Below are 22,074 nucleotides of genomic sequence, written 5' to 3' on the forward strand. Positions count from 1 at the left end.
GTGCACGCGCGCGGTGCGTGCCCGCGCAGCGCCGCGCATGCGCAGAACGCGGTGTGTCGCGACGTGGCGGGATGCGGCGGGCGGTGCTGGCCGTGCTGCTGCTGCTGGCGGCGGCGGCGACGGGGATCGAGCGGCGGCCGCCCCGGGGCTTGGCGAGGGGCAAAGTGGAGGTGGGTGCGGGGCCGGGGGCAGCGCGGGCTGCGACCGGCTGTGGGTGACCGGCTGTGCTGTGTCTGCACGCAGACGTGCGGCGGGTGACGGCTGAGCCGGCTGCCGGAGGTGAGTGTCTAACGGGGACGGGGGGAGCCGAGCCGGGTCTGCCGCGAACCGCGCCGCTCTGCCCGCAGGTGAAAGCCTTCGTCAACCAGGACATCCCGCTGTAGTATCGCTGTGCGACGGGGTGGGGGAAATGGGTCAGGGATGGGGCAAAATTGGGGTGGGAAGGGGCGAAGGGAGGTGGGATGGGAATGGAGTGGGATAGGGATGGGGATGGGATGGGGTCGGGGTGGGATGGGGCTGGGAATCGTTGGAACGAGGATGGGGTGGTGTGGGGTGGGGGGGAGACATGATGGGGGCTGGATGGGACAAGGCGGGGCGGGGTGTAACGGGACGAGGACGGATGTGACGGGATGGGGATGGGATGTGACGGGGGATGGGATGAGCCAGGATGAGGACAAGGGACGGGACGGGATGTGAGCTTGTAGCAGAACGGCACAGGGGTCAGAACAGGGCGTAATTGAGATGGGACGGGAGGAGGATGGGGGGACGGGACTGTCCTGCCTGGCACTGCCACTCCTTAACAAATCACCCAGCCATAACCTGGAGATGAAGCACCTGCCCGGCGCCGACCCTGAGCTCGTGCTGCTTAGCTTCAGATATGAGGAGCTGGAGGTGAGCGGGCTGCACAGCACCAAGCACAGCTGCAGGCTCCAGGGCACCTCGGCTGATGGAGCTACTATGGATCCCTGTCTCTGTGCAGAGAATCCCCCTGAGCGACATGACTCGGGAGGAGATCAACCAGCTGGTGCAGGAGCTGGGCTTCTACCGCAAGGAGACTCCCGAAGCCCCTGTGCCTGAGGAGTTCCAGTTTGCCCCTGCCAAGCCACTGCCCACCCTAATACCCCGCAGAGCTCCTGCAGCTGACAGCAAGACCCTGTCTGAACAGGACAAGAAGGACCACCCAGACCTGTAGTGAGCAGTGCCAGGCGGTGGGAAGCCCTGCAGCCAGTCCTTAGAGCGTGGGGTTGAGGGCGTTAGGACAGCTCTTCACACACGGCTGGGGAGCATGCCACGGGGTGGTGAGAGTGTGAGCAGGAAGCAGAGATGTTCCCTGCTGCTACCTCTGTTGCTTGGTGCTCTGTAGCCTCTGTCCCAAGGGTGCCCTGAATGGTGCCAGCCTTGAGCGGAGGCTCCTGAGCACTGTGGACATCAGAGTGAGCCTGTGTGCCTGTCCCTGCCTTCCCCCTGAGCCATGCAGCCCAGACATTTTGGCATGATTGGTAAGGAGAAGGAGAGATCTTTTTGCTCCTTTGCCGTGCATCAAGGTCCAGTCAACTCCTGGTGCTGGACAGCAGTATCCTACCTGCACAGGACAGGATGAAACTCTCAGCAGAAAGCTCCATGTGCTGAGGGCAGATGTATTGAGTCCTGGAGGTGGGACAGCTGCCTCCCAGGAGGGTATGGCTTTACATCACCAGCAAGGCTGCCTCTATCAAGCACACAGTAAAGCCCTTGCCTACCATCAGCTGCACCTTGTCATTTTTCTGGGGCAGTCTCAGTTGGGTGCACATCCATGCCTGCAGGACAGAGGCAGGAGGGGGTTGCAGGGTTGCTATGTAGTTCCTGTGCTGTCCTCATGGCCACGTAAATCAGGCGCCAAAGCTTTGGGCACGCTTTGGGAGCAAGGGGTGAGGGTGCTAGCCCAGCTCTGGGCCCTCTGGTCCAGAGCTGAGGGGTCTTGGTGCAGCTGAGGCTGCAAATCCTCCCAGGGTGGCCCTGCATGCAGTGGAGTGGTTGCTGGAAGGGGTTGGGGAGAAGGACCCGAGGCAGAAGAATCACCCTATAGAATAAACTTTTATTGTCTGGCTGGTGTTGGTACACGTGTCAACGCAGGTGTAGACTGTGATGAAGGGGCGAGTGGCACTGAGCACGAGGTGCCCAGAGCTGGGGAGGAGCGCGGGGGCTGTCTGGTCCTGGCCCTGGCCCCGCGCTCCCTGGGGCCCTCCCCGCTCCCCTCCAGCTCCCCAGCACGGCGGTGCTGCAGGTCCCCGCCGTGGAAGCGCCCTGGGCACGTGTGTGCGGTGGGAAGCAGGGTGTTGGCACAGGGCCGTCCCCAGGGAGGTGGCACCAAGCAGGGACTGTGGTGGGCAGAGAGGCTTCCTTGCAGGTGGCCCAGAACTGTTCTCAGGCCGCCTGGGGAGCAGGGCGCTCTGCCTCCCGGCTGCACCAAAACCAGCAGCGCCCACCTGGGCCCTGGCTTGCAGGGTCCATGGGCTGAGCCACACAGACACAGACCTGCGCTGGCTCAGGGCCCGAGGGTACTGTGCTGCCCCAGCCTCCCGGGGGAAGCAGGGACCCTGCCCACGTAAAAAGAACTCCTTGAGAATGAATAACTTAACACACTAGAGTATGGCAGAGGGGAGGAGAGCCAAGCTGGCTGCAGGGAGAGTGGCATCCTAGGCACCACCCGCCTGGCACCGTTCTGCCCTGCCCGTACGTTCAGCTGGCAGCCAGCCGGGGCAGAAGCTGACCGAGGAGCTCCAGCAAGGCTGAAGCAACGGGTGACCCAGGAGCCCCAAACTTTGTCCAGCGCCAGCCCCACAGCCTCTCCACCCCTGCTGCCAGCCTCTCCATGGGGCGGCAGCTCCTCCGCACACCAGCGTCCCTGCAGGGAGGGGGCAGTGAGGTGTCGGGCAGCCGCAGGCCGGGGCAGGCTCTAGCACTCTTTCTGCCGCATGCGCATCTCGTGGCGACGCAGGTGGTTGTAGAGGGACTGCACGTAGGTGAAGACGCACTTGGCGTCCGGCTTCTTCCCCATGATCATCATGTCTTCCACCTCCACCAGGGGCACGCAGTCCGCCAGCATCCTGCAAAGACATGGGGCCTCAGCACACCTGCAGGAGGCCACGATGGGGCCGCCAGCGCCAGGCTGCCCCCGGCCTCACTGTGCCCTCAATGTCTCCAGCCCAGTGTGGCCTGCGAGGCCAGGCAGCCTGCCAGCACTGCTCGCCCCACTGCCTCCACAGTCCCCTGCCACCCACGCCCTGCCCCGCTATTGGGACTCGTAGCCCTCCTAGACCTGCTCCCCCCACCATGAGTGCAGGCTGAGGTCACTGCACTGCGGTGGAGCCACCAGAGCAGCCTCACCCCATGCTGCCCTGTGCTCCCCAACCCCTGGCCATGCTTCCCAGCCTCCCACCAACTGCTGGATCACAGCCCGGGGAGGCTGCATTGGGCCTGTCTGTGGGCACGACTCTGCCAGAGCCACACAGTTTCCAGGGGCTCAGCAATGGCCTATGGCTACCTCATCCAGGAGTCACTACGCTGCCCTGATGCCCGGGCTGGGCACTGAGTCCTGTGCCAGACCCTTTCCCAGCTGCTCTCCACCTCAGGGCCCTCTCCATCATTAAAGCTGGCCTCGGGATGACACTGCTGCTCACTCTGACCCTTGGCTATAAGCACCACCCCTGCCCCACTGCTGCCAGCCTGCACCCCAAGACGTGGCTCCATCAGGCCCCAGGTGGCTCCTTGGTCTTTGGGGCCGCTGGCACAGCAGGGGCTGTTGCTGCTGCAGCCAGGCAGGGTACAGATGGAAGGGAAGGGGCAGCTCCCTCCCTCACACGGCTCTTCAGGTCTTGGGGCTGGCAGGGTTGTCTGGGAGCAGCCCAGTGCTGCTGTCACCTATGAGAGGACAGTGCCCAGAGTTGGAGCAGCCACTGCCAGTGTTGGCTGACAGAGCACAGGCTGTGCTGGCACCAGCACCAAGATCAGGGCTGGGGCTGAGCAGCCTGAAGCTGAGCCTGGGCTTGAGGCTCATGCAGGGGCTGGGGACGGAGCCATCCCTGCTAGGGTCCTGCAGAACCCATAAAGCCTGGCTCCAGGTTTCACTGTCACGCAGGCTGAGCCAGGCAGGGGCTCACTGGGACAGCTGTGACCGTACTGGGAGCATCAGACACCTGCCACAAAATGCCCCATCCCTAGCCCTCTCCCCTCATGCCAAGCTGCAGACCCTGGTAGCCCCATCATGTGCTCTGGTGCCCCTGCACAGCCCTTGTAGCAAGGAGCTCCGGGCTGGCACTGGCACAGACACACAGTTGGTGCCAGTCCTTGGGCAGGAAGGTGTGGGTGCAAGGAGCACCCGGATCAAAGAAAGCTGCCTGGCCCCAGGGCTCCTCACAAGTGCTGCAGCCATGCTGGAAGGCTGTAGCCAGCCTGGGAGCTCTGCCTGGGGCCTTGCTCTTTATGCCCCGCTCTCCTGGTTAATGCTGCAGGGCTGGAACTCAGACAGCCATAGAAGCAATGGGCTCTGAGCCTAGGGCCTGGCTGCAGAAGCCTCACTGTATGATGCAGCAGCCCAGGAGGGCATGCTCAGGGCCTTGGGAAAGCACCCGCCTGAGCACAGCAGGTCCCCCGCTACCACCAGCCAGGGGGATGGAAAAGCTAAGGCAGCAGAGGGAGACAGGCTCTGCCCTTATAAAGGCATTGTTTGGGCCTCGGTGTGCTAGTGCAGTGCAGAGCTGGGGGAGAGGAGGCTCCAGTGCCAGCTAGGATGCCCCTGAAAGACAGGCACAAACAGTGCAAGAAGAGGCAGGACTGCAGCCTTGAGTCACACTTTCCAGGCTCCCCTCTCCTGCCCATATATGAGCAGGCAGCACCTCGATGGGAGGGGAGCACCCTGAGCCACGCCTGATCCTGCAGCGCAGCACCGGCCCCTCGGCCCTCCACTGCAGCCAGCAGCCTCTGCGTGCCTGGGACAGGCAGCCTCCAGTACAGAAAAAGGAGGCAGCGAGTGCGGGCAGTGAGGCTGGAGCACTCTGGTGACCAAAGCGGTGTTCCTTGGAATCCAGCTGCTCAGCCCCCTGGGCTGGGATGGGTGAGCGGGAGGAAGGCAGGGAAAAGCCACGGCAGCCCCATTCCTGCTGGCATCAGGCTGGAGAGCCGTGGGCCCTGGGTCCCCTCCATGACCACCTCCTCAGCCCTCACCCCACGAGCGCTGTTCTGAAAGGAGAGAGGCAGCCAGTTGCCTCCACCCTGCTCCCAGAACGGGACTCGGCCCTCTCCCACCAGTATGCCCCGTTCTCTGCCCCAGCCGCAGCGGCTGCTCCCCGGCCCTCCTGCCAAGCGGTGGGACGCAGGCGGGTGGGTGTGCGGCAGTAGATCGACAGGAAGATTCTCACCATCGCTCCCGGGGGTGAAAATGGGCTACGACTTTTTGGTTTTTACCAGCCCCTTCTGGACCAGGCAGCGATAGAATTCCTGAATGTATGTGTACACACACTTCCAATCTGGCTCGCGCATCCGGACCATGTCCTCCACGTCCAGCAACTGCGGACAGTCTGCGTGCTTCCTGAGGGCAGGGAGAGAGAGGGGCAAGCCAGTGACCGCAGCCCAGTCGGGGAGGGGAGAAAGAGAGAAAACAAGAGACACGGATCAATGCAGTTCCCATTCCCCGGGCAGATGCTGCTCTGCTCTCACATGCTCTGGGGGTGCGCGATGCAGGGCAGGACGGCTCCAGGCGCCGCCGCGCTCCAAGGCCATTCAGTGTGACTTGGGGGGGCCAGGGCTCACAAGCAGGGGATGGGAGGGTAGGTGAGCAGTGTGGACAGGCGTGAGGTCAAGAGGGAATGACAGAACGAGACAGAAGAGGGAGTGATGTGTTCTGGCGCGCCCGGTGCTCGGGGAGCGAGTTCCAGAGCGGAGCGGCGCTCTATATAGCTTGTATATAGAGCAGCCAGGAGGGCTGGGCAAGCCCAGCATCCTGCCCAGCTCCGCTTGGAACCGCATGGCACAGCCCTGGTGCAGGAAGCTCAGGAGAAGACGCTCACAAGAGCTGGAGGAGGAGGAAGGACAAGAGGCCACCTGGCTTCCAGGCCGGAGAGATCGATGGCTCTCTCAGTCCACGCACCGGTCCCAATTAAAGCAAAAAGTCTATTAATAGGAGCGCCAAGACCCAGGCACACGGCCCCCTATTCCCGATTGCTCCACTGAACGGCACTGCGGGAGCTGCCGGGAGCTCCCAGCCAGTGCCACCACACTGAGCACCAGCCGGCTGCCACCTGACAGGCAGGTGGGGATGGGGCCCCTCCGAAACCCACCTGGCCCTGCCCAAGGCGAGGCCAGCAGGGTGCTGGAGGAGAGTATGAGTGGATGGGAGGAGAGACAGAAGGAAGGAGAGAGGGCCTGGCTTCCAGCCCTCCAGCTGGATGCGCTCCCATCTCTCAGCACCCAGGAAAACCAGAAGCAAAAGGGGAGGGAAGAGACTTGAGAAGCTGCAACGGTGTTTGAGCCCCTACAACCGTGAAGGAGGCACCTGCACGTACAAACCCCACTCCCAGCTGCCCAGGTACTGCACTGTGCATGGCTGGTGCCCTGCCCCACAGAGCCTGCTCTGCCTTTGGCTTTTATGTTCCATGCCCAGGAGACCCAGTCCCATCCCCACCACCTCAGAACAGACTGGGCTGTACTGGCCCACTGTGGCTCTGTACAGCCAAGTCAGCTTTTCCCCAACCTCACTGTGTAACAGAAAGGAGTGATGCAAACGGGCACCGAGCCTCTAGCATGGCCAGCTCCTCCAGAGCCCTGCCTGTGTCCCTGTGCCCAGGCAGCAGGAGAAAGAGCTGTCCTGAGCGTGGGACGTGCCCACAGCCCTTGTGGTAGCACTGGAGTTACGTACTCTGCAGAGGAGAATGCCACCTCGAAGTTGTGACGGCGGTTCTGGGGTGTGAGCTGGCTGTAGTCAAAAGCATCTGGAAAGAAGTTGTGGACCAAAGCACAGAAGGCCATGCCATCGCTCCAGCTGGACGAGAAGTTCTGGATGTCCACGTGCTGCAGGAAAGGAGAGTTACTAAGGTGCACAGTGACTGGCCCAGCCTGGCCCAACATTGGGAGAGGAGGCAGCACCGACCTCGTAGCCCCGGGTCTTAGCCCTGCACCAGTCCAGCAACATCTGCTTGATGCTGTTGGCGTTGGGGACACCACAGCTGGAGGAGCGCTGCACAGCTGCACGCGGTGCTGCAGGGTTTGGAGAGCTGAGGGAGAAAACACAGAGAGTAACGCATGTGATGCTTGCTGCCCCAACTGCCCCTTGCCTGGCATGTCCTCACCTCCCGCCCTCCTTCTGCAGCTTCTCAATCATGGCCTTGCGAGCCTGTGAGGTTGATGTTTTGGGCAGGCTTTGAGCTTTCATCAGCTCCTTCTTTTTCTCAGCCTGGCGCCGTTCCAGCGCAGCCAGGCTGCTCTGCCTTGAGGCACTCTCATCCTCCCGGTCAAAGATGCTGCAAGAGACACAGGCAAAGCCTCAGTGCAGAAAAGGAACACTGTTATTCTCAGCTCCTCATCATCCCTGCAGCTCAAAGAACTCCACGCTCCTAGGACAGAACCAGCACAGCTCAAGATTCCTGGCTGCTGGCATCACCACTCACCTGCCTGTCTTCTTGGAAGATGAGCTGTAGGATGATTTGGTTTGAACAAATGTGCTGCTGCTGCCATCTGCAGAGTAGAAGAAATAGACCTCAGGCAGGAGTCACGGAGCAGCAGAGGAGCTGGGCAGGCTGGGGGATTTGGGGCAGGCTGGGGAAGCTCTGCTATGTGCTCTGCAGCACTAGGGGTGCCATTGATAAAAGGCAGCTAAAGCTCTTACTGTCTGATCTCTTCACATAACTCGACTCCATGGTTGTTGTGCGGGAAGTCTTGCTGCCATCATCTGCAGGGGAGAAAGTAAAGGGGGTCAGCTGGGTTAGAGACCAAGCGCTGTGAACTACCCTTGTGTCTACACAGCATGGCAGGGAGACATCCAGCATAAGCATGGGGGTGAGACAGAAGCTGTGTGCCCCGAGGCAGCAACCAGGTGGAACGGAGAGGTCAGAGTGATGGAACAGTGAGGCAGGAAGGCTGGAGCAGCCACAGACAGCTACTGTCAGCTTGAGTCAGGTGGCAGAAGTGTGGGTGACAGGAGAGGGCCCACAAGCCCTGTGCCATCCCAATGGGGAACATGGGTCAGGTGGGAAGGCACTAGAGCAGATCCCCTCAGGGCTCAGGCCCCAGGAAGGCTAAAGCAGGAGGCTGACCAAGGAAAGACAGTGAAACCCGGCCCTAAAACAGGGTCTTGCTCTCTGCAGGGTGCAGCTGACCCTGTGTACTATGCTGTCACCTCCCTGCACAGGGAGAGCAACAGAAGATGCCCAGCTCTCTGCTGTCCGTTGCCCTGGGCTCTGCAAAGCCTGGTGCATGCCACAGTCTGGGCTAATGCTGGAAATGCCAGTGGTCCCAGCCAGGGCAATCACAGAGAACGGCAGACAGAGAACTCGTGGTGATCCTCGGCAGCAAGCGTGCTTGCAGAGCCCTGCTCTTACTGGACTGGATGAGGCGCTCGGTTTTGGTGACAGTGCTGCGGGCTGAGCCATCGGCTGACTGGGTGCTCTGCGTGGTGGTGGTCTCAGTGTTGTGGCCAGCCCTGCTCACTGTAGCCTGGCTCTTCATCTCCTGCAGCCGCTGGTCCCGTTCCTTCTCCCGCTGGTCTGCAAATGCACACAGGAGATGGTGTCAGCAGCGAGATGCAAGGTCCGTGACCCCACATGGGGAATCAGCACTGCCCCCTCCCAGCAGCTGCCAACTACCTCGCTTGCGCTGGCGCAGCTCCCGCATGGCATTACGGATCAGCCGTCGCTCCTCAAAGTCTGTGGTCTGATCCAGCTGCAGGAGGAAGGGGAGGTCAGCATGGCCCCTCTGCTCTTTTCTCCCACCCAGTTCCAAGCCCCTTTATCTCCAGCCTGGATCTTGCTCTCAGAAGCCCGCACCATCACAGTGAAGGACGTACCATCTTATCCAGAACACTCTCATCCTCGATCCTGTTCAGCTCCTCGACATTCAGCTTGCTCTTTTTCTCCACTTCCCTCACTTGGACCTTCTCCATGCCATTGGGCAGCTCTGGCTGCAGCCTCGGTGCCTGGGGCTGCTCCACCACCAGCTCCGGTTCCATCGGCTGCAAGGAGAGCACCGCACGCCTGAGCCTCACCAGCCTGACTGCCCCCTAATGAACCCGATGCTCACCCAGTGCCACAGGCAGCAGGGACTGTGGGGATGCACTGTGTGGTGTAGGAGCTCACGGCTGGTGGTTCGCCGTGGATGTCAGCAGTGACCAACGCAGGCAGAATGCCACATCCCCAACACTCAGCACACCACAGCCCACCCTGCCCCAGGAGGCCCCAGGTGCTCTTGTACCTGCTGCCAAAATGTCTCCAAATTGCAGCCTGCAGACACCCACCACCCATTGCCACTACTAGGGCCTCCGGTGAGGCAGGGGGGCACCATGCCTGGTGCCCTAAAGCTGGCGAGGTGCTGGCAAAGCCAGTGCGCACCATTAGCAGCACAAGGGATTTCCAGGGAATTAAAGGACTTAGCAGAAAGAAGAGCTTGCACAGGAGATCAAGAGCCTCCTCGTCATCTCCGCTCAGGAACTAGGCCAGCTCAGCCCCCGCGGGAGCACGGCCAGGACACCAAGTCCCTTTCAGCACGACCCCCAAGCAATGCGCCGTGGGCAGCTCTCCAGGCCCAGAATAGGGCCTGGAGGCAGCGGGTGGGAGGTGTCGGGCCAAGGCAGCCCTGCTGCACACCTGGCCCCATCTCACACCACTGCCAGGCGTGAGGGCACGCATTACTGGCCCCGGCCGGCTCCCCAGTGGCTCAGCCCAGGGCCAGCAATGCAGCAAAGCTCTGGGCAGGAGGAGCAGCACAGAGCCCAGGGCCACCGCAGGGCGAGGTGACGACCGCGAGGCGAGCCCACGCAAGGGCCGGGACAGCTGCCCCGCGGCCGGCACGCCAGCAATGCGAAGCAGGCAGGCGCCACTGGCTCGCAGCCCTGCCCGGCACCGGCCTCCCACAGCAGCAGGCTGTGATTGCAGCTGATCCAGCCACACCGCACGCCCATCCCACCCCCAGCCGAGGGTTTCTCCTCGGCCCCGGCACCGTGCCCCCCCTGCGGGTGCTGCCCAGGACGGAGCAGCCCGGCCGGGCTCGGCTCGGCCCGCACTCACAAAACTGTCGCTCCGGGAGAGGTGCAGGGTCGACTGTTGGCGCGTGCTGGAGAAAGTGGGCGGATGGGCCACCGGGCTGCCGGACTCCTCGGTGCCCTCAAAATGAGCGCAAGGATCCTGTGCTTCCAGAAACAGGGTGCTGAGGTCCTTCTCCGCAGGCTCCGGCGGTGCCAGCCATAGGGCCAGCAGGTCCAGCCGGCGGCCCAGGCGCGCCTGCTCGGCCCGCAGCACCAGGTGCTCCTCCTCCAGATCCCGCAGGGCGCGGGCCAGGGGCTGCACCTGCCGCACGGCCTGCTCCAGCTGCCCCTCCACTGCCCGCCCGAAGGCTTGCAGCTCCCGCCGCAGCTCCTCCAGCTCGGCCGCCCCGGCCTGAGCCAGGTCCTCCAGGCTGTTCCCCGGCATGCTGCCGGCGGGCTCCAGGGCTGCGGGTGCCGCAGCGGGCCCCTCTCAGCTGTCCCCTGCCCTTTATAGGGGCTGCAGGGGCACCACCCCCGGCCGGAGGCCGGCCCGGCTATTCTTGTCGCGGTGCGGCCGGGGGTCCCGTGCAGGGGCGCCGAGGCAGGCGCTGACACTTGGAAGTGTTTCCAGGCCCCATGGGACCAGGTGGCCCAGCAAAGGGGGGCTGCTGCAGGGAATGGGCTCCTGCCTCTGTCTCCGCGGCCTGGCAGCTGCTGCCACTGTGGCCATGCAGCAGCGGGGCTCTGCGAGACAAGCAGGCAGTAGCAGAGACCCTGCAGGATCCACCCCAGCAGCACTGCTCTGCTGCGTGCAGACAGCCCCTCCTGCACAACTTCCCGCAGCCATCCTGCCCCCGTGGCACCCACCCAGCTCAAAGCACTGCTGCAGGGCAGTGCCACCGGCTGTGACCACGGGTCTCATTTCCCCTTGCTGCACGGAGCCCCAAGAGCTCTGCATCTGCCAGCTCCCAAGGCGCACGCAGCACTCCCAGCAAAAGGCAGCAGCTCCCGGCCCCACACACACCATGGGTCAGACCAACCCCTACCTGGCAGGGCTGAGGGCACCAAAGCCCCTTCCTCCTCCTCTTCCTCCTCCTCCCTGCCCGCTCGCAGCACACCTGGAGGTCGTGTCCAGCCCTGGTCCCCAAGCACCCACCCAGTGCCACAACACTGCTAATACCTTAATGAGAGCTGACGGGCCGCAGGGCCAAGCCTGCATGAGCGCATTAGTGCGGGGCTGTCACCCTCCGTGGGCAGAGAGCTGCACCTTTGGCATGGGCAGCACCTGCTGCAGCCCCACCAGGCTGCATGCTGGTTGAGGTGAGCACCGAGCTGGGCCCACAGCAAGCGAGAAGCACCCTGACCACCACCTTGGCCATGCCCGGAGAAGCAGGCAGGCACTTGGCCCCGTGAGCAAGGCAGCACAGTTCTGGACATCCCAGCTCCTGCCAACACAACTGCACACGCGCACGCTTTGCATTGCCCTAGATGGCCAACAGCAGATAAAAGCTCTTGAAGAGCTGTAAGCACTGTGCTGCCTTCTAGGCACCTCCAGCCCTGCTACTGCAGCACCCAGGGCTGTGTCCTCATCTCCACCCAGATCGGAGCCAGGGGTGGGTGTAACTTTCTTTTTTTTTTTCCAGTTGTCCCCAAGAATCCCCCTGCACCAGGCAGGCACAGCTGGAGAGCACAGAAGGAGGAAGAGGCAGGATCCAGGGCAGACTGCAGGGCAGAGCCCCTGAAGCAGGGCCCTAGAGATGCTCCCGAGCCCCATGGCCAAGCTTCATTCCCAGAACGGAAAACACAGGGCTGGATAGCAGTGGGTTTCCCTGAGCTGCCACAACCCTACGAGGTATCTGAGAGCAAAGGGGGAGACCCACAAAACTTGCCCCTTACCCACCCCCTTCTCTAAACATCTCTACACACTGTGGCACAGGGGGCTCATCTGGACAAAGATGTGGGTTTACACACAGGCCCTGGGGGCTCCCCTATCCACACAACAGAGCCCCCCAACCGAGCTGCCGGCACCGAGCACCTGCCTCGATGCACGGGGCTGCTCCCACCCCACACCCAGGGCCCTGAGCACACTCACTTTGACGACATTGCTGCTGGTGGTGATGCTGCAGATGCCGCCGGTGCTGCTGGGGATGGCGGTGATGCGGATGGGAGTGCTCCTCAGCCCCAGGGTGAGCTCTGCAAAGGAAGCCGCGGGCACTCGGGAAGCGCTCCAGCCCGACAGGCTCAGCCCTGTGCCCGCAGATGGGGAGAGGCACCGGCTCCGGCGCATCTTGCTCCTGCAGCAGAGCTCTGAGCTCTGGTGCGCAGAAGAGGGCTGCGGGGACGTCTAAAGCATGTGGGAGCTGCTGCGTCAAGGGGGAGCCAGGCCCCCCCAGCATGCCTTCACCCCTAAGATGGACACTTCCCGCAGCTCTCCAGGGGGAGCCAAGACCTCCCGGTGTGAGGGACAGCCCCGGAGAGCGCACAGAGGCATCCTGTCCTGATACGGGCAGGCAAGGCTGCGTGACACACAGGGGCAGCAGCGGGGATGGCACTTTGCACGATGCCCATGCCAGCACAGAGGCGGGTCTGTAGGGATAGGGCAAGAGCACGGGGCTGTGCTGTGCTCTGGGGCTGGGCTGCAGAGCCAGGAGGGGACAAGGCTGTGGGATTGGAGGAAGGACTGTAGGGTAGGAGGGAGCACCTGGATAGGGGCAAGCTTTGGAGCCAAAGGGCGAGGGCTGCCATGCTCCTGCCCTTTTGCAGAGCCCATGCTGGGCCCCCAGCATCCCACATCCCACCACTGCTCCCCCACCTGCCTGTCCTGCAGCACCCACCATACATCCAGCCGTCCAACGCCCCGCCGGGCGCCAACCCTCCCTGCCGTCCCCTGGGTGCCCACCGTCCCCACTGTCCCCGTGCCGCCCGCCCGGTGCCCACCTGCCCGCTGGCTGCCGGGGGCGGCCACGATGCGGGGCGTGACGGACTGCGTGTGGGGCTGCACGCGCCCATCCTTGATCTCGATGGTGAAGTACGTCTTCATGCCGTCGTGGGCGGCGGTGGGGCCGGTACCGGCGGGGCGGGGGCCGGCGGGCGGCGGGCGCTGCTCTGCTCCTCCGCTACCGGCTCCCCTCGCGTTTTGATCGGGGCCCGGCGGGGCCGTGCGAGGCCCCCGCTGCCATTGGCCGGGTCCGGCCCGCCCCGCAGCGCCGCCCGCCCCCTCGGGGCCGCCCGCCGCCGCCCGCTGCCGCCCCGCGGTGCCCACCGAGGTCGCGCCCGAAGGGGTGAAGCGCTGCGCGCGTTCCCGCACCGAGGAGGAGCGCTGCACGGGGCTCGGCTCTGCGGGGGACGGAGCAGCCGGGTCAGATGGGTGCCACGCCGACTGCACGCCGTGCATGCAGCCCGGGCGCCCCGCGATGCGCGCTGCCCCCCAGCCTCCCCGCAGTGCATGCTATCCCTGCAGTGCATGCCGTCCCCACAATGCACGCCGTCCCCATGCATGCCGCCCACAGGGATGCTGCCCCCCGGGTGCCCGGCAGCTCTCTGAGCTTCTGCCTGTCCACACACACACGGATGGGAGCCCCAAATGGAGCACAGCAGTCACCATGTGCCCTCACCTGCGTGGCCCTGTGGGCACGGCGAGGACGGCGTTTGCTCCCAGCGCTGAGCGTTGAGGCGAGATGGGGTCCGTGCCGTGCTCTGGGTGGGTGCTATCAGCCAGGAAGGGACAGGCCATGTCCGTGTGCAAGGAATGAGATGGAGCAGAGAGTGAGCACTGAACGAAGCAGGGAGGTCAGCTCTCCCCCATGTCACCCATGTCCCTGGAGCTCAGTGCACCCCACAGAGCACAGGAGGGTGATGGAGGAACACGGGCTGTGCGATTATCCCGGCTCCCATGGGACCCCAGCAGAGCAGGGCCAGGCTCCATGGCATGCAGGAGGGAGCTGAGCCGCTCCGCTGCCCCTGCTCTGCCCCAGGGCAGCAGGGCTCAGCCCTTCCCCAGCCACCAGGCCTGAGCTTGTGCCACACTGAAGGCTCCCCGCAGAGACATGACCTGAGGGTGCCCACAGCTGCAAGCTCCCATTTGGCCTTATTTCCTCCTGGCACAGAAGAAGGGAAACGCTTTCCCAACAGCAGCATAAGGGCATCAATTGCCCAACACAATCTCTCTGGGCTGCCAAGAGCACCCGGCCAGGCACGGAAGGCCCAGAGCAGCGCACAGCCCCCGGCCAGGCCAGCAAGTACAGCCCCGGGGGGGCCAGGGCTGGACCGGTGCTCAGCTCCAGCCTTATTGGGACAAAGAATGCAAAAGGCCGAGGTTTGCTGCATGCACAGATTCCCTTTCATGGCCCTGCAGCAGCCCGGCCGGTAGCTGGGGGACTTGTAAACACTGTGCCTGCCACCCCACTGCCTGGCCCAGGCCTGAGCAGGCCATGAGCCCAATCAGGCGCTGCATCCCCATCCCCAGAGGTCCATCCTGCCCCACACGGGGCAGTGCATCCTCCTGGGCTCACAAGGGATGGCCTGGGGGTGCCTGGGGCAGCCCTTACCCGCTGGCTTCTCCTGTGGCATCGCAGCCTTCCCCGACACCTGGCCTCGCACGCAGATGACAAACTGCAGGGGGGAAAGGGGCAGCACGGTGAGCTGGGGAGCTGGCAAAATGTGACCTACGCAGCTCAGAGGGGCAAGCACCGTGACAAGCCATGTGCCACGTGAGGCACTGCACCTCCAGCCCCACGCTGAGAATTTGGGGCTGTGGTCTGGGTGGCTCCAGCACCCATCAATGCAGTGTTCCCATACCTGGCCACTCTGAGTGACAGCGCAGGGCTGTGTTGGGCCGTCCTGCTCCGCCTGGCGGCTCTGCCCTGTGCTGCACGGGGCCTCTGCTGGCTCCACGTTGGGCTCCTGCACAGGACAGGGGCTGCCAGATCCCTCCTCCTGGTACTGCAGCTCACACTCAGATGCCCGCTTGGTGTGCAGCTCCAGCTCTGCGGTTTGCTCTCCGGGCTGTGGGGCTGCAGTGGGCTCCAGGGCTGGGTGCAGGTCCAGGAGCACCAGGGTCCCTGAGGCTGTGGCTGCAGGACAGATCAGAGGCTCTGTACAGCATCTCCACTCCTGTGGCCCCAGCCCAGCACTTGGCTTCCAGCTCGGGCTTTTCAGGAGACCCACTGCAGCCCCTCCATCTTCCTGTTCTCTCTCAAACTTCACTTTCTCCTGCCCTCCCAAGCTCTGCTCTTCCCCTGGAATGTGTTGCAGACATGGACCTACCCTGGACAGGGGGTTTCTGGGGTTCTTTCAGTTGCTGGCTATTCAGGTCCTGCAGTTCAGCTTGCCTGCACTCCTGCTCCTCCTCCTGCTCATGGGCCTGGAAGAAATCAGGGGTGAGAGCCCAGACAGCCCCACTGCTGCCTCCACCCCACTGCATCCAGGCACATCCTCATGCAAGGTGGGTCAGAATGCCACTTCCAGCAGCGCTGTCCCATCCTGCCACCTGGCCAGGGACACGCTGCAGATTGCAGCCTCCCCCTGTGTCATACCCATGCTGCAGGGCAAGGAGTGAGACTTCATCAAACACAGCAGTTCACACCCTGCACCAGGGTTACTGCAGAAGGCTGCTAGGAGATAAGTATCCTGGCATGGTGCTACAAAGGGGCAAGTGGAATCACCAGCCCAGGGCAACGTGGGCTGAGATCCCGGTGTAACTACAGGAAGGGGGTAGGCAGAGAGGGGAATACAGCCAAGGGATGCATGGGGGAAACCAGTGCCAAAATGGTCTCTGCTTAAGGAAATGCTTTAGCTTTTGGATGAATTGTCCAGGTGAGGTGAGATGGGCTGTCTAATCAGAAAACACAGACAGCTGTATGCTCGGGGTGCCGCAGTGCCAGCAGATGCTGACCAGGAAGGAAGTGGCACAGGGTCACCTTCCCTTCCCCTGCCACCAGCCTTATACAGGCCCTGAGGGAGGCAGATGGAAAAGCTGGGATGAACAGAGGCAGCCTGGGGGTCAAACCACTGCTTGTCCCTTCCCCACCTTCTCTCCCATGTGGAAGCCCTGTGCTGTGTCCTTGGGAGGACACTCAACCACCACAGATCAGCCATGTCCTGCAAGGCCATCACTGCTGGGCAGGGAGCTTGGGCTTGCACCCACCACTCTCAGCCCTGCTCCTGCTCCACCAGCTCATCCATCGTTGCCGGGCACCAGCCTAGTCCTGGAGCAGGACCAATCCCTTCAAAGGCTAGCAGGGAGCCCTCACACAGCCCATGTCAGTGTCCTGAGCACAGCCACATCCCCACATCCCGACAGACCTCTGCTCCACCACCAGTGTCACCCACCACAGTCCCCTAAGGCAGGTAAGTCACACACGCACAGGGATTTGTGCCCCCAGGAGGCTGGCACAAGCAAAGGACTCAGCAATTCCCAGTAGCACCCCAGAGCACTCACCACAGAGCGTTCAGGCTCCTCAGCAGTCAGTCTGTCTGCATCCCCCCTATGGCTGCTCTCCTCCGTCCTGGTCAGCACCGGCTGCTCAGCATCGCCCCTTCGGCTGCTCTCCGCGGGCTCAGTGCTGCTCTCCACACTCACCACGGCCGGCAGCTCAGAGCCTGCCCTCTGGGAGCTCTCCCCGTTCCTGACCAGAGCTGCCGTTTCAGCATCATCTCTCCTGCTGCGTTCTGCACGTGCGGGCACGGCTGCGGGCTCAGCGCCATCCCTGCGGCTGCTCTGCACGTTCCCAGCCAGGGCTGCAGCTGGGTGGAAGCAATAAGGTAAAGTTCAGGAAGGAGCTGGGCGCATCCCAGCATCTGCAGGGCAGCCCAGACACAGAGACCTCACCTTCGATCTCCTCAGCCCGCAGCTTGCGGATGGCGGCGCGGATCAGCTTGCGCTCCTCGTACTCGCTGGCTGCCCGCAGCTGCGGAGGGCAGAGCCAGCAGTGAGGCACAGCGAGGGCTCGGTGGCACTCAGCTCCCTCGTGCCACCCCGCCGTCAGGCACTCACCAGCTTTGTCAGCTCCTCCACATCGGTGATGGACTCAAGCTCCCGGGACAGCGAAGCGAGGGCCTTCTGCTGCTCCTCCTCCAGCTGCTGGGACCTGCGCCGAAGCCAGGGGTGAGAGCCGCACGGGAGCCGAGTCCCACACGGCCAACGGTGCCGGGGTCCTGCCGTGCACAGGTACTCACCGCAGCCAGTTCTCCTTGTTGTCCTGCCGGTGGCTGCCACGCTCGGTGCGGAAGCGTTTGGAGGCCAGCGCCTCCTCGTCCCGCTCCAGCTCCTGCCGCTGCAGCTCCCGGATGGCTGAGCGGATGCGGCGCCGCTCGGCGAGGTCCAGCGTCGCCTCCAGCTGGGAGGACAGGGCAGGGCTGGGCGCTGGGCACAATGGGGCCGTCTGTCCCGTGCTGCCCACGCGCCTGGCGCACACTGCCTGGCACTGTCTGCCCCCGCTCCGGGGGACGAGGGGTGGCCCAACCCTGGCGTGGGATGGGACGTGAGGTCGGCCAGAGCTGGACATCGCCTCGGGGAGCGGGCACAGCACCCGGCACTGCAGCAGCCCACGGGGGGCTTCCCCTCCTCCAGAGCAGAGCCGCAGCGTGAGCTGTGCCAGCAGCCTGCACTCAGAGCAGCCCCTGCACAACGCAGGTACAGCTCTGCTGCGGGACACCAGGCCCTGCCCAAGCACTGGCTTGCAGCGAGGGAACCAGGAAAACGATTTCCCATGGAGCTTGTTAAAAATAAACCCAGTGACCTGCAGCAGCTGCTGTCAGCATCAGGGCCTGGCATGCTGGGAGCAGCAGCGGCCGCACCGAAGGGCGAAGGCAGCAGTCCTCTTCCTCACGTTCCCACAGGACACCGCCAGGCCAAACAACTGGTCACTGAGCTCCAGGTCACAGCGGGGCCAGAAGCACAGCTCTTGTCCCCAGGCATGCAACAAGCTGGGGGAGGCTGCAGCCCGCTGCAGACCCGTGGCACACACTGCATCTGCTGACACAGCCCATCCCTGCAAAGCCACCGATACCCATCTGGGAGCAGCAATTTTCACACTGCCACCCCCAGGGACACCTTCCCATGTGGGTCAGCTCCTACTGGGCAGCAGTGTTGGAAATGAGGATCACTGTCATCAGGGGTTGCGGCTTAACGCAAACATGCTCCCTCCCACGTCCCTCCCAGCACCCCCTGTCGTGCAGTGATATCAGCATCCCATATCAGCATCCTGCAGCAGTGCGAGCATCCGCCTCCTGGGGACAGAGCCGGGGGCTGCAGCCCTGTGCCACGTGCTGCAGGGTGTGAGCTCTCATCCGGAGTCACAGCCTTTGCAACAGAACAGCCCTTTCCCTGCTGGCTCAGCACACAGCAGGGTCCTGGAGCACAGCACTGGTGAGCTCAGCACCACTGAGCCATAAGGCCAGGCATGTGAACAGCCCCAGCCCACCCTCACAGCCCTGCATGACATCCCTGGGGTGGGAGAAGCCTCTGCCCTAGCAGACAGCACAGGAGAGGCCCAAGGCCACAACAAGAGGCCCTGGGGCTACCTCATCTTGCAGCAATCCCTGCTCCTGTGTGCACAGAAGGTCCTGAGGCAGCAGCAGAGCCCCAGGCAATGCTGGGCAGAGCTGCCATCTGAACACCCACAGCCTCCCGAGGGACTTCTGCAATGGGCCGGGAGGATGGAAAGGAGGCAACAAGGCGCTCTGCAGCTGTGTAAAGGCCTTTAGGGCACAAAACCACTCCTCCACCCCACGCTGGGAGGCCGAGGCCCTGATCATTTGCTAAACAAACTGCCGACTGCGTGCTCTGCAGCTCCGGCACCCGGCATGGGAGCTCTGAGCCTCGTGGCCAGGGTGCAAAAGGAGCAGCGTGGAGGGAGGGAAGAAGAACCAGGGTCTGCCCTTCCCATGGGCATCTGCTGGATGGGGTCAGACCTACCCGGGGTCCCGGAGGGTTCAGCCTTTCGTCTGCAGGAGAGATGGCGGTAGGGCAGCAGGAGCCCTGTCCCAAGCCCACGTCAGCATGGAGCCAGCGCACGGCAAACGCACGGCTCATAGGGCAACGTGCCGGAAACCACAGCGAGAGCCAGGGCTGGAAGGGGCCGCAGGGCCCTGCAGTGACAAGCCCTGAGCTCGGCACATGCCAGGGCCCCACGGGCCCTGCCCAGCCCGCAGTAAATTAATGGTTGTGAGCAAACGCCCGCCTCGTCCCACACAAAGTGGCTTTGTGAGGAGGGTGCTGGCAAACCACCACGAGCTGCTTTCCTGGTGATGCCCGAGCATGGCAGCACTCAGCCTTGCCTCAGCTCAGGGCAGGTCCACCAGCAGAGGGCCATAATTAGCTCTAATTAGCCCAGGCTTTCCATCCAGCTCTAGGATAGGTGGCGCACAGAGGGGCGCTGAGCAGCCGGAGCGTGGCCGCAGGGAAACTCAGCGCTGGGGAAAAGAGCCAGAGCAGCATCCCCATCGCTGCCGGCCAGGATGAGCCCCACAGCAGCACCTGCCCCTCACCGCTGCGGGGAGCCAGCGCCCGCTCCGGGCTGCCCTCAGGTCCCACACGGTGGCACCCCGGGGACATCAGCGAACTGCTGGGAGTTCAGCCACTGGGAGAAAGGAGGAGGAGAACAAGGAACCGAGGGATGGGGAGAGAGAAGAGCAGGGAGGAAGCGGCGGCAGAGGCAGGCAGTTTTCCCTTATATGGGCTAATCCTCTTCCAGCTAAGCGGAGCCAAAACCTAACCAAAAAAAAATTCCTTCGCCGGCTCACGTCAGCCCGGAGCAGGCTTCCTCCAGCTGCATGGGCACAGGGAGAGCTGCGGGCAGCCGTGGGGTGAGGCCATTCGGGGACAGGGGAACATCATCTACAGAGACCCAGGGCTGCAGCAGGATGGAGAGAAGCAGCACACATCAGTGCAGTGCCGGAGTGCTGTGCAGCCCCACGGGTTCAGCCTCTCCCCGGACACCTGCACAGCCAGCCAGCAGCACCCGCATGCAGCCCGCTGCGGTGGGAAAGGATGAGGAGGTGTGAAGCACCCTGTGGTCAAAGGGGGGCAGCCCCACGGAGAAGCAATGCCTCATTCTCAGCTCCCTGAGGCCTCAGGTGGAAAGCAGAGAGCCAAGAGAAACCCCGAGCACCCATCCCCACATCTCCGGGGCTGAAGATGGGTTTGTGAGCTTGCACTCACAGCGGACTGAGGACAGCTGGGAGCTGCGGGCTGCACGGACCCTGTGCTGACCTCCGCGCTGTCCCAGCGGCACCCCGACCCTTTCCTGTTCCCCGCGGACGTTCTTTCCGAGTTGACTCAGCTTCCTGCCGCTCTCCATTCCCCAAACAGCCCGTGGAGCCGGCGCGGGGCTCAGCGCACGGAAGCGGGCAGGCGGCCGAGCGGCACCGAACCGGGCGGCACGCCGGGTGGCAGCTCACGTCCCAAAGCAGCTTCCCAGCGCGGATCCCCGGCTGGGTAGAAGCCCACTCCCGCACGAGGAGCGATCCACGGCCCACGAGAGCACCCATCCCGGGCCGGTAGCAACAACGCAGCCAAGGTGTTGGCACGGAGCGGGGCCGGCAGGAAGCTGCTCCGGGAGCGCCGGGATGCCCGCAGGAAGCAGGTGGCCGGGGAGGGCTCGGCTGCTGGAGCCGGGCCAGCGGGAAGCGGAGACCCGGGGCGCGCGTGGCAGATGGCGGGCATCGCGTCCCGCCCGGCACCGCACAGCGAGCAGCGGGGAACCGCCGGCCGAGGGGACGGAGCCGACGGACGGATGTCAGTCCGAGAAGAGCGGGCGAGGGGGCACAGCCGGAAGAGCGCCGAGGGAGCGCCCGGAGCTCCCCCCGCGGTCCCGCAGCAGCTCCCCGCAGCAGCCCCGCTCTCTGCCCGGCCCGAGGGCACCGGCACCACGCCGCAACGGGAGCGGTGCCGCCTGCGGGCGCATCGAGCGTTCCTCCCGCCCTCCCCCCGTCCCGCGGTGCGGGCACTCACCAGCTTTCTCAGCGCGCCCTCGTCCATACCCTGCAGGCTCTCCTGGGACATCTTGCCCGCCCGCTGCCCCCCGCGAGGCTCCGGGTCCCGTCCGCTCCCGATTCAGCACCGGGCCGGGCCCGCTCCCGCAGCCCCGCGCACTCCCGCTCCCGCCCGGCCCGGCCCCGCGCCGCCCCGCCCGCGCCCACCGCCGCCATTGGTTCTCCGCTCCGGGCGGGACGGCCCCGACCGGTCCCGCCGTCCCGCCCCGTCCCCGCCTCGGTACGGCCGCCCCCGGAGGGTGGGGAGCGGTGGGGAGCGGGCCCGGCTTCCCCCCATGGTCCGGCAGCCCCCGGTGAGGCCCCCGAGGTGCGGAGCCCCGGCTGGGCACGGGCTGCCCGATCTCGGCGAAGTTTGTTTGTGTAAAAGGAAACTTTTGTTCGGAATTAGAAACCGACGGCAGAGAGACATCACGGAAATATTTCCGTCCGACTCGGGCTTTCAGCAAAAAAAAAAAAAACTAAGCCAAATTTGGCTGTAAATGTGCCCGGAGCTTTTTCCCGGACTGCAGCTCTTGGCCCCTTCCCTGGGGCTCGTTGGGGTCAGCCCGGTGGATGCAGGAGGGCATGGTGTGCTCGGAGGTCCTGCACAGCACCCAGAGGTGGGAGCACGGCTGAGCTCTGCTGATACGGCAGCCTGGAGCACGAGAGTCTCAACATAGGCAGAGCATTCCTCCCGCAACTGCTGTCCATCACTACCTGTTAAGGTGTCCCTCTGTGCCTCACTGAGTCACATTTACCCAAGGTTGTGACCCTGCAGCACCTTTGCATGCTCAGCGTTGATGGCACTGCATCGCTTGGGCTCTCAGCAGCAGTGACCCTGGGGAGCTGCTGTGCGTGCCCCCAGCTGAACACAGTTTTGTAGGAGATTCTGT

General features: G+C 63.9%; 2 protein-coding genes across 4 annotated transcripts; one reads left to right on the forward strand and one right to left on the reverse strand.

Moving 5' to 3' along the window:
• The first annotated feature begins 46 nt into the window (after positions 1 to 46).
• Positions 47 to 2,107, forward strand: SELENOM (selenoprotein M). The gene is made up of 5 exons (XM_048963929.1): positions 47 to 170; positions 244 to 279; positions 348 to 382; positions 813 to 891; positions 980 to 2,107. Exons 1-5 carry the CDS (start codon positions 72 to 74, stop codon positions 1,190 to 1,192), a joined length of 462 nt encoding a protein of 153 aa, XP_048819886.1. The 5' UTR covers positions 47 to 71; the 3' UTR covers positions 1,193 to 2,107.
• On the reverse strand, positions 2,055 to 21,327 carry SMTN (smoothelin). 3 transcript variants are annotated; one of them, XM_048963927.1, is made up of 21 exons: positions 21,162 to 21,327; positions 17,384 to 17,544; positions 17,202 to 17,295; positions 17,037 to 17,115; positions 16,647 to 16,951; positions 15,473 to 15,569; positions 15,005 to 15,279; positions 14,755 to 14,818; positions 13,822 to 13,914; positions 13,145 to 13,543; positions 12,300 to 12,400; positions 9,035 to 9,199; positions 8,835 to 8,910; positions 8,571 to 8,735; positions 7,859 to 7,921; positions 7,641 to 7,707; positions 7,323 to 7,493; positions 7,124 to 7,247; positions 6,893 to 7,044; positions 5,397 to 5,566; positions 2,971 to 3,086 (listed from the first exon to the last, which is right to left on the reverse strand). In XM_048963927.1, exons 1-20 carry the CDS (start codon positions 21,210 to 21,212, stop codon positions 5,422 to 5,424), a joined length of 2,847 nt encoding a protein of 948 aa, XP_048819884.1. In that variant the 5' UTR covers positions 21,213 to 21,327; the 3' UTR covers positions 2,971 to 3,086; positions 5,397 to 5,421. The 3 variants fall into 3 exon arrangements, with proteins under 3 accessions (XP_048819883.1, XP_048819885.1, XP_048819884.1); XM_048963926.1 differs by lacking the exon at positions 5,397 to 5,566 and having other exon boundaries at positions 2,055 to 3,086; XM_048963928.1 differs by lacking the exons at positions 5,397 to 5,566; positions 13,145 to 13,543 and having other exon boundaries at positions 2,055 to 3,086.
• Between the last annotated feature and the right edge of the window lie 747 nt (positions 21,328 to 22,074).

Source organism: Lagopus muta, chromosome 17 (assembly GCF_023343835.1).
Source record: "Lagopus muta isolate bLagMut1 chromosome 17, bLagMut1 primary, whole genome shotgun sequence".
In the NCBI taxonomy this organism is placed as follows: Eukaryota; Metazoa; Chordata; class Aves; order Galliformes; family Phasianidae; genus Lagopus; species Lagopus muta.

What these genes read in the sequence shown, in the direction of transcription:
- SMTN (XM_048963926.1), bottom strand. Translation starts at nt 21,212, where the DNA reads ATGTCCCAGGAGAGCCTGCAGGGTATGGACGAGGGCGCGCTGAGAAAG. An exon ending in AGGAGCCTGAACGCTCTGTG is followed by an intron (nt 15,570 to 16,646) that starts GTGAGTGCTCTG and finishes GATTTCTTCCAG; the next exon opens with GCCCATGAGCAGGAGGAGGA. An exon ending in GCCACAGGAGAAGCCAGCGG is followed by an intron (nt 13,915 to 14,754) that starts GTAAGGGCTGCC and finishes CCTGGCTGATAG; the next exon opens with CACCCACCCAGAGCACGGCA.